This window comes from Tupaia chinensis, unplaced genomic scaffold (assembly GCF_000334495.1).
Source record: "Tupaia chinensis unplaced genomic scaffold, TupChi_1.0 Scaffold000098_2, whole genome shotgun sequence".
NCBI lineage: Eukaryota > Metazoa > Chordata > Mammalia > Scandentia > Tupaiidae > Tupaia > Tupaia belangeri.
In genome coordinates, this window is record NW_006159561.1 from 561,886 (window position 1) to 577,137 (window position 15,252).

The following is a 15,252-nucleotide window of genomic DNA, read 5'->3' on the forward strand; positions in this document are numbered from 1 at the left end:
TTTCCCTATTTTGATAAAGGAAAGAAAACATCCTAGATTTCTTTAGTATTTCCTCTTCTGCTTAATTACCACAGATAAGGAAAAGGTATCTTATATCCAACTCTGACAACCTGCAGAATTCCAGAAATCAAGACTTTCGATACCCTTGAAAATACCTACGTAGTTAGTCTTAGTGACAGAGACACTACATGGTCATTTAGCCTGTACATTCTGGAGAGGCACATGGTGAAGATGGAATGAGCCTTCTCATCTCCTAAGTTTAAATGTGTAAATCACAGTCTATCTCAAATTCCATCACATTTTCATGAGATAGAGTATATTCTTGTTGGGTACATTCATTTTAAAAGCTGTAATGATACAGTACAGTAATAATTGAATGTATAAAATAAAATAAATTCAAATAATAATTTAAAAAGTAATAAAGTGAAAAAAAGACAACTTACTGTAAACCAGCAACATAAAAGTTTTGCTGAACCAAACCACTATTACCAGCCAGAGAGAAAATCATTTTGAAGAAGTAACCCAATAGGCTATACCAAAAGCTATGTTTGTAATGCCACTTATCCATCTCAAAGACAGAGTTTCATTTTTAATAGAATCTGTAAGCGTATTTTAGGGGATACAGGTTTTGTTTTAAAGGGTAGATGAATAAGGTCTCTGATCATGTATCCTGATGAACATGCCCACTGATAGTGAAACTTTTGAAGTGTTATATTAATTATAAGTTATAATTGTATTTTCAGTATTTAACCATCCGAAAATCTCTCCCTGAAGTGACTTTGAAGAATCTGACACCAACTGAGAATAATTTGAATGTGTAGTTGCTGCCAGTGTTTTTTGACTTGAAAATAATGGTGGTTTCTTACTATTTCAGTCTGTGGCATTTGACTAGTTCTATTCTGAACAAAAAGTTTAAAGAAAAGAGGAGGGTTTTCCCTGGATTATAGTAGGCATAATTTGACCAAGTTAGTATTATCTCTAAAGATAAAACATTTTAGCAACATTATTGCCTTCATCACTTTATACCATGTTATAATAGAATGTGTAATTATAAAGCTTAAAATCCACGTATTTTTTAGTAGTGACTGTCAAGTCAGTTTTAAGTCTTTAAATCCCCTTTATGGTTCCAGCCTCCCAGCAGAATCCCACAGCTAATCACTACTGTGTTACAAACACACACACAAAATCACTCAGATGAATGGAGTCTGTGGTTAAGCTTTGAAATGGGTTGTTGTTGAAGATATAAGTTTAGAATCACTTGGCAGAGTTCTTTGCAAAAATAGGATAGAGTCCTCATTGTCTGGCATGATGGAGGCCCGATCTTTGCTCTACACAGTAGAACAGGAATCTGGAGTTTTAGTATAAAGGGAGTTCTGTTGTCCTTTAAACCCTTACCCCAGTAGTTCTTAACTAGGGGCAGTTTTGCCCTAGGGAACACTTAGTAATGTCTAGAGACATTTTTGTTTTTACAGTGAGAAGTAGGTGCTACAGGAATCTAGTGTGTAAAGACCATGGATGCTAGCACACAGACTCTCGTGCACAGGAGAGCCCTCGCAGCAAAAATGATCAAAGGCACCAAGGCAGTGAAACACTGACCGAGCCCAAAGCACAATTATATTTACAGTATGGACTACAAATTACTATGGCTTTATTATATACATGAAACATTTTTTCCAATCTTTCAGTTAAAATCCAAGACTTTGTCACTAGTCTTTCTAAATTCTCTCTCATTGGGTATCATTAATAAAAATAAGCAAATAGTGGGCACAGAAAGCCATAGCCCTTTACCACGCTCCCCTTGTTCCTTTGTAGCAAAAAGGACAGGCAATAATAGCTGGAGGAGGAAACCAAGAGACCCTCTTAGAGTCGATACCCTAAATCCTCTTAACAGAAACATTCTTTACATGTTACTCATATTCTCTGTGGTACATTTATTACATTTCTGAGTGACAATACTTCTCAAGAAGCTTTTTATTGTAAAAAAACCTAGCTATACAGGGGCCAGCAGGTGGTGTGGTGGTTAAGGCACATGGCTGACCACCATTCAGATCCCTAATGTGGCAGCTCTAAAATTACACCAGGCACATGTGTGTGCCTGCCCAAAAATGCCAGGCAGAGAAGGGATTGTGTCTTAACCACGGCCCCCAGCTGATTTCTCATTTTCTCTGTCTCTCCAGCGAGCGCACGCATCCTATGGCAAAAACCTAAAACAAACAAACGAAAGTTAGTTGTAAATTTCTTTTAGCATCCAATTTTCTACCAATCTATAGAAATAACTAATTTACATGGATTACGTTGGTTTGCCCATTAAAATTCTTAGGGTTTTCTTAAATAATTATTATTTTTAATTCTCTAAACTCAGTAGTAACCCTTTGTGAAATCCCAGATCACTGCCCATTTTACAAAGTATTAAAAGGGTCCAGAAATTCTCATTGATATATCTTCCTTCTGTCTCGTCTTCTATTGGGTTTTCGGAAAAGTTATGACATCCTTTTTTCTTTTTTTGTATGTAAAAATGTCATGGCTTTTCCAACAATCCAATTATTATAGTTATTTTTTTATTTTTCATAATCCTTTTTTTCTGGTTTTTGCATGCCTTGTGCTGATTTATAGTTTGTCTTTTTTAGAACCTCAGCACAGTAGGATTCTGTAGAAATGAAGTCAAGCCATCTCTCTTTTTAGATTTTTTTTTCTTTTTCCACATTCTGTTTCTTTTTCTCTACTTATAATAATAGTCTTTAGCTCTAGAGCAGAAATAGCTTCTATGCCTGCTCTTCTATGTTTTTTGTGCTGTGGTTTCTCAAGTTATTTAGATAAGCTGTACTATGGAATGGGCTCACTTAGTTATTCTTTAGAGAAAATTTCATGGACTACTCAGAGCTATTCTTTAAGTGACAAGCAGAAATGAGTTTAACAGGTGGCCTATGGAATTTCTTGGCCAAGGATAGAGACCCATGAAATTAAAAAGTTTGAAAGGCATTCTTAGGAAGTTAGAAAGGTTTAAGGGCATCAGCTCAACTTCTTCAGTGAAGTCTTTTAAGTTGGACTGTTTTAGACATGCAGAAGGAATATTTTCAAGGATATTTATGTGGTATTGGCAAACCTAGCTCTGAAATATAGATTCGTCTCCCAGACTGTCCCTCAAATAAGTTGTATGTCACCCATGATTGATTAAACTCATAGCCAGTTGCTCATCAAGCACATATTATAATTACCTGGTCAGCACTCAGTCACGAGGTGTACAAGGCAGAGGTCTGAGTTTGCTGTATGGATGGAAATGCTCTTGAAAACTTGAGCTGTGAAAGATAGCTTATAGTTGTTGAATGGAACTGTGTGGGATGTAAGTGCTTTGGGGACTCATAGAGACAAGTTAGTGGAAGAATCAGATGTAGTAGGGTGTCTCTTCGGGGAAGAAGTTAAACTCAAGATGGGTCTTACAAAAAACAGGGAAATATAAACAGGTGTTTATTAACAAATGCTTGGGCTTTAAGCATCCTGACTCAACATTATATTCAATCTCTCATTATAAATTCATTTTAATAGCTTCTCTAACAAAGGTATAATAAAGACCAATTAAGGTATTACAGATGAGGAAAAAGTGTATTTCAGCTTAAATATTTTTTCTTTACATATCTTAATGCATTCAAATGTCTTAAGAACAAATTTTTTTTGTTAAGGTTTTGCTATTGGTGTGTATGCTTGCTGGAGAGAGACAGAGACAGAGCAGGGTGGAGGAGTGAGAAGTCACTTCCCAGGTGGGATGGTTCACACCACAATCCCTTCTTCTCCATTCTCCTCTTGTGATTTTGGGTACACATGCACACATACCCAGTGTTATTTTCAAGCCACCACATCCTGGACTCTAGCCAGAGTCAGCTATGTGGGAGCCAGCACCTTAGCCTCCATGCCATCTGCTGGCCCCAGAACAACATGTTAAGCTCTGTGTGTGTATGTACATACTTAAATATGTAAAGGAAACTTAGCTCAGCATGTCTTTGTGAATGACCATGTCCATTTTAATGATCTGTTCATACCTAAGCAGACAGATGGATAAACTAAGTTGCTACCTCATGGACACGATGATGCACCGCAAGAAAAGCAGGTTCTTTGAACAACTCATGTAATAATTGAAATCAAAGCCAAGTCTTAAAGGGAATGATTCTGTGAAGGTGTTCTTTCAGTAGTCTACTACATGGTGAATTGCTAATGAGGAAGACATGTAAAGAAAAACATCAAGGGGCCGGCAGGTGGCATGGTGGTTGAGGTGCTGGCTTCCTAAATCACTGACCATGGTTCGAGTCCTGACTTGGTGGCTTACTTTCTTGCTTTCCTTCTCTTTCTCCATGTCTCTCTCTGGAAAAAAAAAAAAAATGAAGAAGAAGAAATAAAATGTAATAAATACTTCTTTTAAAAAAAAAAAAAAGAAAAACATCAAATAAAAGTATGCCCAGTAGCACATCAGTTGAGGTGAGGCAGAGGAAGGCAGATCCCACATAAATCCCACCTCTAATTCCAACACACTGGGTATGTGTGTGCATGCTCACGTGTCCAGTATCCTGACAGGATGGAAAAATGGAGGAAAAGGGATTACAGCATGACCAGGTCTTGTTAGGAAATTCTCTCCCTCTTTCTCTAAGGCACACACACTCTTTGGCATTAAAACAAAACAAACAAACAAACAGAATATCATTCTCAGTTTATTTTGGTTCTCATTTACTTTAATAATCATTAATTGAAAGCTTTACATATCGATGCTTTAGAAAGAAATTTAATCATTTGTGCTTCCTAAAATTTTGCATTCACCATTTTGTGCTTGCTGCTGGGGTTCAGTAGGATAATCCACTTGGGGGGCCAGCAGATGGCGCAGTGGTTACATCACTGAACTCTTACATGGCCAACCATGGTTCAAGTCTCAGACCCAGTGACTTGAAAATCATGCCGGGTGCATATGCATGTGTGCCCAAGATCTGAGGATTAAAATGGGGGAGAAGGGATTACAGCATGGCCATCCTCTCTAGGGAGTAATTTCTCACTTTACCTCTCAGTATTTCTATCTCGTTCTTTTTATGAAGTGGACACACCCTGAAGCAAGAACCTCTATCAAAGAAAAAAATATCTAATTTGTCAGGAAGATTTTGTTTGTTTGTTTGTTTGCTGTAGGGTCTGTGCACTCAGTAGAGATAGAAAGAACATGAGAAAGCATTCACTGAGTCATGCCACAATCCCTTCAGGACTTTAGGCATGTTTGCACATGCACATGCACCCAGTATATTTTCAAGCCACTGGGTCTGGGACTCAAACCATGTAGTCAGCCATGAGGGATCTAACCTCCCCAACCACTATGCTACCAGCTGGCCTGGGAAGAATATGTGGGGCTGGTTACCCTTTGCCATTTAGTGTTCAGAAGATTAGGATCAAGTGAATATAAACTCTGTGGATCACAGTATTGTTTTATTCATTATCTGGTAAAATCTTCTTCATTTGATCAATAGGCCATACTAAAAATAATAACATAAATAGTAGAGATGATCTTTTATGTTACTGAAATCCTGAAGATGATTTTCAACTACAATTTGTTGGTTCAGAGATTGTCATCAGTTCTCAGTGTCCTGCATTACCATTCTATTCCTGTGTGTTTGATGCAAATTCAAGCCAACCGTGTATCTGTGGATTTTGTTCTTTTAAAAATGAAGTCGTCAGATCTAATCAATGTGTATTTTTGGGCATTTTAACATTTTGAAAGAGATCTATATTATAAAGTGAGAGTTCTGAAAGAACTATTAGAAGACTAACTTGCTAATAAATATTTTACAATTGAATATGGCCTCTTTTTTGCCTCTTGCTATAGAGTTATCCATCACACTCCTCAGCAGACATCAATTCCAGTCTTCCTCCGATGTCTACCTTCCATCGTAGTGGTACAAACCATTACAGCACCTCTTCCTGTACGCCTCCTGCCAACGGGACAGACAGTATAATGGGTGAGTCATGGAAATGCCAATAATGATGCTGACAATCAGTGTCAGGATTTCAGAAGCAGGGATCTCTTTTTTCTCCTCATAACTGAACAATAATTAGGTAATACATATTTGTCACGTAACTTAACAAACAAACAAATGAGCCAAACAGATAATTGGTGGCTTGACTCTAATCACTTCTTTAGGTCACAAGAAACTAAAATGTGGCTACTTTGTTGTGAGTCATTAGATTGAACATGGGTTCAAATCAAAAACCACCTTGTTTTTCATATTCACAGACACTAAGCAAAGTGAACTTTTCATAAGATGAGCCCTTGAAGACCCATGAAATAGAGGGCATAATGGCTTGTGGAAGTAGTTTATAGACCATTTCTGAAGCTCCCATTATATGCTAAGTTCTTAACCATGATGTACCGCTATTTTCCAAAGATTAGTTTATGTAAAATTGTCAGGTACTCTTGATAACTTAATGAGCTGGACCTTCAGGAGAATGTGGCATTGTGGCGTCCCTCAGAGGGGAAGAAATGTTCACTCACTTAGGAGAGGTACGTGGGTATCAATGGGCCAGACGTCATTACTGCTTCTTTAGTAAGCAATTATACTAACAAGTTGAAGTCCACAAAGAAACTGTTGCCAAATGCACTGAGCCGTCCTCTCATTTTCCATGATGACTGTTGTGGTCCTCTATCTGGGAAAGATGGTTTCCCAACCAGCACTCTCCTCTTGAGGAAAGAGCTAGGCTGGATATCCACTGCCTGTGTAGGAAGAGTCAGAGTAGGTGTTCCTCTGAATCTGCCTTGACAGCCTTATTCAGATGAAAAGCACATTCTCATGCTCCAGGATGGTGTTAACCCTAGACTTCACTAGCCACCACCTTCTCTGGTTCTGGTTCAGAACCCACACTGTGCTTGGCCTGAAAATCACCCCCAAAGTCAGTGGTGAGAATATCTCAGTGTGTGTTTTTGAGAGAAGATTGTGTGACAGAATAATGCTGTTGTTGCTTCCTCTTAACTCTTAGCCATTTTTATTTTTCTTGAGATAGTCGATAGAACTTTGGGAAGTGGTGTGAATCATTTATGTGGGAGACTTTTTGGTGAAGGAGAAGAGATCTGTTTTGAAATGTTGAAATATAATTTCTGCCTGAAGAATACCCTCTCTGCTTATTCAGTAATATATTTCACACTTGAGATGAGCCATCTAGCAGCCTTCCGCTATCATGTCTCACCAAGCAAATTTAGGAAAGAGTTTCCATTTTTGTAGCTTTTCCTAACAAAACTTCTACAAATATGTTGCATCTGTTTGACCTTGAAGAGCTATGGCCAAAGGTCACATGGGGAAGTTTTATGAGCTATCAGTGCAGTTTTGGCAGATTTGAAAAACGAGAAGAAAGAAAGAAGTGCAGAACTGAAAGAGTGAGAAAAGCATATTTCACTTCAATGCGGTTTGACAAATGGAAAGCCCCTTTCTGCAGTCATGAGGTCTAGTTATAAAGAAGGATGACTGGCCATTCATCCTCTTTCTTACATGACAGATTTCCTGTCTACTTGTGGTTTGAGTAATTTTCTTTTTTAGGAAGATATGAAGGTGGAGCAAAAGCTTGAGTTGAGGACAACGTGTTTGGGCACTGTTTCCAAAACGTTTTGATGATTGACTAGCAAAACAGTCTTCCTGGGAGATAGGCATGATGATGCGGGAAGAAGGAGATACCATGAGATGATGCAGCCATCCTTTGGGAGCTGGGGACAGCACAGCCACAAGTCTCAGTGGGAATGAGATATGCTACGTTAAAGTTGGGTGTCTCACTGTTAGCTGGGGGATGAATCTACTCTTCAGTCTGGGCAGAGTGGTGCAATAGGTGACTTCTACAGGCTAAGGGCTCAACTGCATACTAGGGATGGACTTGGCGTAGAACACAAAGCCCTGTGAAAGGGTTTGGATGTGATAAAGGAGCTGTAATTTAAGGAGAAAAATATGTTTTTGGAGCCTGGGAGGGGCTTTATAGGAAATTTATTCCATAAATTAAGTAATGTATGTACTTGTCAAAAACCACTAGCAGAACATGAAAAGACTTATAACCTTTCAGAAAGAAAGTGGACATGGTAATTCTGCTTTTTGGAAGAGCAAAAAAATAATTTTCATCAATATAAATATTACTGTTAGGTTATTTTAAGGGAGAACCTTCTAGAATACTCTACCTTAAAATAATATGTCCTTCAGTTGCAGAGGAAAGTCTAAGTGTGATAATAAACCTTAGTGCTGTATGGTGTCCGACTGGCTCATGTTTCTTCTCACTTTTATTCTCATAGGCATCAGTTTGGTCTCTGAGTGTGGCAGAAATCAACAGTGTGTCTGTTTAACAGGAAGAGAAGCTCTCTCTTCTGATGTTAGTGATACTTCCCTAATAAACAGTATGGATTAATAGGATACATCTGCAGACTTTTGAAAATATTTGGTACATACGCACTCATTCTGAAATGCAGGAAATAAAGCAATATTATGTTGCCTGTATCTCAAAGAACAAACAGAGGTAATTAAATAATTGGTAAATAGAGAACACATAGCCTGACACATGTTTGAGATTACACACATGATTCTGTAGAAAATGACTGTAAGCAATACTAATGCCGTAAGAATGGGGTTCAAGCACTAACACATGGACATCACATTTCTCGAGGTTTCTTGGTGAAAAATTGCAAGGCCAAGGAATCTTTTCATAAATGCCATCGATGTCTTAGGAAGCTGCTTTTTCAATGCAGATGAAGACCACTGCCCTAAGTCCCAGTTTTATGTAATAGTATGTCTTCCTGGTGGTCAGCCACTGTTCTAAACTGATGATAGAACAGCACAATGCCTGTGGAGTGAACTGTGAACTCTAAAGCCCATCAGAAGGAAACTTCTCAGAAACTGTAATCTTTTGCTTCTTTTTAAGTTTTCTGCATCTCAGATGTGAAATACACTTGCTGAGGTTTGTTATGTATTTGACTTGTTTTCTTATTTCACTTTCTTTTGGCTTTAAGTGCCCAATATCCATTTTTAAAAATAATTATTTAATATTACTTTTTACAATAATTAGTATTATTTTTCAATTTGCTACAGCATACATGTCCTCACCAGATAGAGACAGAGATAGGTGGGGGCGTGAGAAAGCAAGCTGCCAGGTTTGGGACTCGAACTGCTGTCAGCCATCCATGAGTCCCATGCCCTAGCCACCACACCACCTGCTGGCCTCCCAATATCCATTACTGAAAAACTCCTAGGAACAATAAAACAATAAAGTCTATTCACACTGCATTAATAGGATTTTATTTTTTTAATTCACACGTTCATCCATGGGTCTTCAAGAAAATTGAAGTGTAAAAAAATGTTTATTTCTGGTATGTATAGTCCACTACTTTTCTCTCAGTTCTTGCCCACAAACCTGGAGATTGTGTGAGACATTTCTGAATTGGAAGGGTCTCTTTAGCACCCAAGAATTAAATGAATGTTATGTGTGCTTCACAGCATGGATTCCAGTAGATGTGCTGGTGTGACACTCAGTTATGGAGAGAAGCCGTCAGGGACCTTTGGAAGTTACTAATATCTGAGCCCTTTGACTTTATTCCAAAAGTCCTTTCAGTGTTATGTTACTAGATGTATCTCATAAGCAGTACAGCCGGTGCCTCTGCATCTGAGCATGCATACAGAAGAGAAGTGTACTATGTCTTTAGAGACCAGCTATGGAGAATTAGAATGTCTCGAGGTTAGTAGCCATGTACATTTAGGTATCCACATGTTTTCTTACTACCTGCAGTAATACCCAGTAGGCCATCTTGGCCAAAAGGAGTGGGAAGACCCCCTATCATTACAGTCTACTAAGACAACTCAAGGGGGAAGAGATCTCCAGCTCCCCACTGGGAAATGCCATTTGTGTACATTTACAAGGCATGACCCCTTGTGGTTTAGGGTTACAACCTTTCCTTCTTTTCAGAGAGAATTGGGCCTATAACTAGCATAATGGTTATGATAATTATTGTTTTATTCGTCTTTAACTGGCCTGATTTCTAATGCATGGTATTTCCCAAGTCTTAAACCCCAAATCAAACCCAATGACTAGCAAGACTGACTTACTACATCATATGCTAAAGATTACCCTGGAACATCTATCTGGTTCATGAATTAATCTGGCTTACGACTTTGACTTCCGATGACATGTTTGTGTGACATGATGCATTTTTAGTATGTGGCTTTTCTAGTAGAAACATTATGTCCTTTTCCCTTTGAGAACTCAGTTTCACAGTAATTTTATTATGAAAGTAGTCACATGATATTCACTTTGTAGTTTATAAGAATCTTGAGCCTTCAGATACAGTTAGGTGATGAGCAGACACAGAGCAAAAGAGTAAAATGAATGTTATCTGGCAGTGTCAGAGTGTCTTAGTTCCAAAGACCACCAGTGGAGAACAATACACTAGTTTAAGTCTCTTCCATTTCCTGTGGTGGTCCCAACTTACCCCTGAATTCCCAGGAGTCCCTCCTGCTAAAAATTATGGCATTGTGTATTTGAGTTTTTATTATAAAATCTTTGTAGTAGGAGTGCTGGAAATGTTCCATTTTTTTGTCATCTTTATAGACAAGCTCATGGCATTGTTAGGCTGCTTCTAATACTTTAATAACATGAGGGTCACTTGGACACAGTTCATTAGAAAAAAACAATTGTAAAGCATTCATCTGTTGTGAGGCAAACACACTAGGTATCACACTTACACCCTTTGATGTCTTCAGGATGATCCCAGCCTGAGGTCATAGGTGTGCAGTATTGGTGTGGCACATTTTCCGGACTCTGGTGTTCAGTAGTTGATCCCCAGGCACCACTCATCCTTGTGCTCTGTTTTGGGCGTGTTCTACTGGGAATTGCCATTTCCCCAAAGCTGAGGCTGAGCAGAGGGTGGTCCGCTGTGTAGCTCTGGATACAAAACCCTCCTGTCTACTTCATCTTTTAGCCAGCAATAATAGCACCTGTGTTCAAGCTCTCTGAACAATACTTGGGTGGCTGGCAGTGTCCAATCTGCCTACAAAAGTATAGTCCTCCTACCTGCAGCTTATCTTCCATTCATAGTCCAGTTACAAATGTACTCAGAGACCGATGATTGTTTTCTCTCAGGCAGGAAAAATTAATGAGAGCCACAATAAATGAGGAGATCAATATGAAGTAAAGAAAATAGTTTGTGGGGTTTTCTCCTTTTTTTTTTGTTTTTTTGGTAATTTCTAATAGGCATTTGGGTGATTTTTAGTAATAGAAGTTGATGAAAACTTGGGCCTAGAAGAGTGATCTGAACCCATTACCCTCAGGCTGAGGAGGTAGAGTTGATGTGTGTTTTATTAAACATGACCTATTTCTCAATGCAAAAAAAATAATTATGCCATTTGAGAATATAAAGTATATTTACTTTCTGATTATTTATAGCTTTCGATAGATCAGTCACACACATATAAAGAGGACTCTTTAAGGGAAGGACCCATGTAGCTTATCATGTTCAGGGAATCTTGAAAATGTGTCTTCTCCACTGTTTCCTGGAACAGAACAAAAGGCATTCCCAGTGAAAGGGCAAACTGGCCCCAATAAACTGCTTTGAAATTTAAGCCTTGGGTTTGGCTCTCCAGCTGTTGCAAGGTAAAATGGCCTCATGTTAAAAAATAGTCTGTTCTTATCAGTGGCATCCATAAGTAGTCTTTGTAGTTTTCTGAAACATTTTCATGACAAGATGAGGTAAGGAGTTGCTTCTATTTTTCTGGAGTCTTAATATCTTCTTGCATAAAAGGAGTACTAACAGAAAGTTGAAGAGAAAGGTGTAGTACTAAAGAAGTCATAATGATTACATTTTGTCTAAAGTGTGATGTTATGCTATATATAATCTACTTTTTACATGTTCCTAAAATATTTTCTGTTAGCTTTCAGGGTTTTTGCTTGGTTTCATAGGGGAAAACATATATATATAATTTCTAATTCTTATTTTGTTGTTAAGGAAGATTAATCTTCTGAAAGCTGCTGTGGCATATTTTATCTTCAGTTGAAACCATATCTTGTTCTTTTTCAGTTTAGGTTCTTTATTAGATAATGTGCCTTTTTCCCACACTGTGGCTCTGAACTATTTTTTTATGAAGATCTGTGTTTAAATCAAGCAGATATCATAAATTATTTTGACTGTTCAATTTAAGTTTTAGGTATATAATAATGAAAAGATAATGCTGCTTCTAAGAAAAAGATAATTTCCCCCAAAGTACCATGCCAAACTAAATGCTCGTGCTGTCTATATTTTCAGATTTCTGTTGTTTTCCCTGTACAATTGTCTTTAGTTTTAAAAGAACTCCTTGTCATATTCACACTAGATATAACTGTAGTTATATAATATTAAAAAAAATTAGAGATTTTTGCTATAGGGCATGCACATTCACCCCCCGGGGGATGGCCATGCCACAATCCATTCTCCTCCTGGGATTTTGGGCATGTATGCACACATGCCCAGCATGATTTTTAAGCCTCTGGATTCAGGACTCAAACTGCAATTGGTCATGTGGGATTCCAGCACCTTAATCACTACACTACCTGCTGGCCCCTTAAAATATGTTTAATACTCTTTATATCTGTCTGAGTTGCTCCCGGTAGCTCAGTTGTATGATGGAACCCTCACTTGAAATAATTTGCTTGCATATATAATCTATATTACTAATAACTCATGTATTTTCAATATCATAAAAGTTTGTGATACAAAAAAAAGTAGAGGTTTGTTTTGTCATAAAATTTTTGTGTTCTTTTTATCATTTAGCAGTTTCCTTTTAATATTTTAGTAATTAACAAATGAATATTGGTGTGGGTTTTAACCAAACAAAACATATGTCAAAAGATTATCTAAGCGACATATCCAGCGTATGAACATATAAAAGGAATAAGTATAATTTAACTATGCTGAGCAGAGGTCAGGAAGATTACATTAAGATCTGAAGGAGTAAAAAATTTGACTACTAAAGATTTCAGTTCACCACTATATTTTAGAGACCTCTCTTGATTTAAGAATAAGGCTTGAACATTGTGCAGATTACCTAAGTGTGCAGTGACTTTTGCTTGTGTTCTTCAGTTGCCCTAAGGTTTGCTGTTCTGGGCCAGTCTTGCGTAGCCTCGTGGTTAAGGAAGCAGGATACCACATGGCCAACTGTGGTTTGAATCCCAGCCCTGGTGATTGAAAAACATGCTGGGCCTGTATGTGTACATGTTCAAACTCACAACAGGATGGAGAAATGGAAAGGGATTTCAGTGTGACCACACCCCATTGAGGGGTACTTTCTTCCTCTGTCTGTCGCTAGTGAATGTGTATAACCTTTGATGGTTTAACAATAAATAATAAAGTTCTGTTCTTAGTTCTCAAAATAGTGACAAACATCTTGCCCTGGAATTCTAACATTTTAAAATTTTAAGTACTAGGTCTAATGTTAAGATGTTAATCATTGCAACATATCTAAAGGTCTAGCCATTTTCTTAGTACTGAAGATTTCAGAAAAAACACTGACCGTACAGTTTTTCCATATAGTTTATAAAGGCAAGTTGCCATCAGAAGATACATGTTAAAATCCAGCTGGCTCTGAATTACATACTGGAAAATGTGTCTCTTATTAACAGTAATCTTTGTTCATCTATTTTCAAGATAAAAATATCAGTGTTTAAGGTGACACAGCTAAGCTTCATTAATATGTAAACTTGTTTTACCTCCATAATTTAAGATCATAATGGGTTTTTGTGACAAAACCGTTCAGATTTTTAAAACTTTTTAAATTTGCTTTAGGGCACGTGCACTAGCCAGAGGGAGAGAAAGTAGGAAAGCATCTACCCCAGCGGGGGAGGGCCACACTGTAATCCCTTTCCTTCATTCTCCTGTCAGGATTTTGTGCACTCATGCACACACGTGGCATCTTTTTAAGCTGCTGGGTCTGGGACTGGAACCTCACAGCTGGCCACATGGGATCCAGCCTCCTTGTCTACCATGCCACTGGCTGGCCCAACAGTTCAGATTTTTTAAAAGTGAACAGACTTACATGTGTGGAGAATACACAAGGGGACTTTTAAAAGTTCGAGGAAAAAATGGAGTTGAAGTACAATCTTAATTTCATTCCCAAAAATTTTGAAACCCATACACAGTTATTTTGCAAAATAATAACATTTTCCATGAAGTTGTTGAAGACACTCTTGCATGTTATTTAAAATATTAAAAATATTCTCTCCTCATGTCGTACATAAAGACACAAAAGGAAAGCTGAACTGAGAGAACTTCAGAGACCTGACGGCATTACACAGTTAGCCGTGACCTTCCTTTCCACCCTGCACCGCCATTCACTCACACACAACAAGGAGAAAGCAACAGCAACCGAAACACTTTGTCTTTAAACTAAGGTGTCAGGTTTATATTTTATCTGTAAAAAATGTAACATGAATATATTTGACATCTACCTCAGCAAACAAATTAATGCTAATTAAAGATTAATGTGTTGTAATTAGCATTAAAAATGCAATTAAATTGTGAGTAAATGGACCAGGAATAGAAAATTGTTAGACGTCTCACTGCCTGGTTTTCATATTCTGCCTTTTGTTTTTGCAGCAAACAGAGGAAGCGGGGCCGCAGGCAGCTCCCAGACTGGTGATGCTCTGGGGAAAGCACTTGCTTCGGTGAGGAAATATTGACCTTGGACTCCAAATGTACCAGTGTAGAAGGGTGAACTTTAATCAGAAGTGGACATTTAGAATTTTAGAAAATGAATGACAAATAGCTTTGATTTTTGGAAAATGCTAGCTTTCTTGCATAATGATCATTGGCAAATTGGAGAGAAAAGCTCAGAAGCTTCCAGTACATGGAAAGTCTCTTCCATCTGGTCTTCTCACAGTGATACTGCTCTGCACACAGTCATGAATCTACGGACAGTTTCTGGGTCTTCGGGTTTATAAATGTTTCCATCTTGATTTCTTACTTTTTTCTGAGGTAATAATGGGTGCTCATTGACTAACAAAGTCTGACTTTGCAAGAGACAATTCTAAAAGCACGTTGGAAAAGGCACTTGCAAACAAAGAGTACTAACTGAGGTCCATGAGAAATTGTCACATAATTGGCACCTAGGGAATTCTATTTGCTCACCTACTGCCCAGAAGCTAGACTTGAACATTTCTTGCATGTTCCCTAGTGACAGAATGACTGACTTTATTAGTTTAAGGGAGCAAGTATACCCGATATTTTCTTTAAAGTCTAAGAATAAT

General features: G+C 37.9%; 1 protein-coding gene across 17 annotated transcripts in view; it reads left to right on the forward strand.

Moving 5' to 3' along the window:
* The window catches only part of TCF4 (transcription factor 4), a 436,167-nt gene that overhangs the window by 380,975 nt on the left and 39,940 nt on the right, over positions 1-15,252 (forward strand). For all 17 annotated transcript variants that reach the window (XM_006143421.3, XM_006143424.3, XM_006143427.3 and 14 more), the window contains 2 exons: positions 5,849-5,981; positions 14,603-14,670. In XM_006143421.3, coding sequence (XP_006143483.1) covers positions 5,849-5,981; positions 14,603-14,670 — 201 coding nt within the window. The remainder of the gene's footprint in view (positions 1-5,848; positions 5,982-14,602; positions 14,671-15,252) is intronic.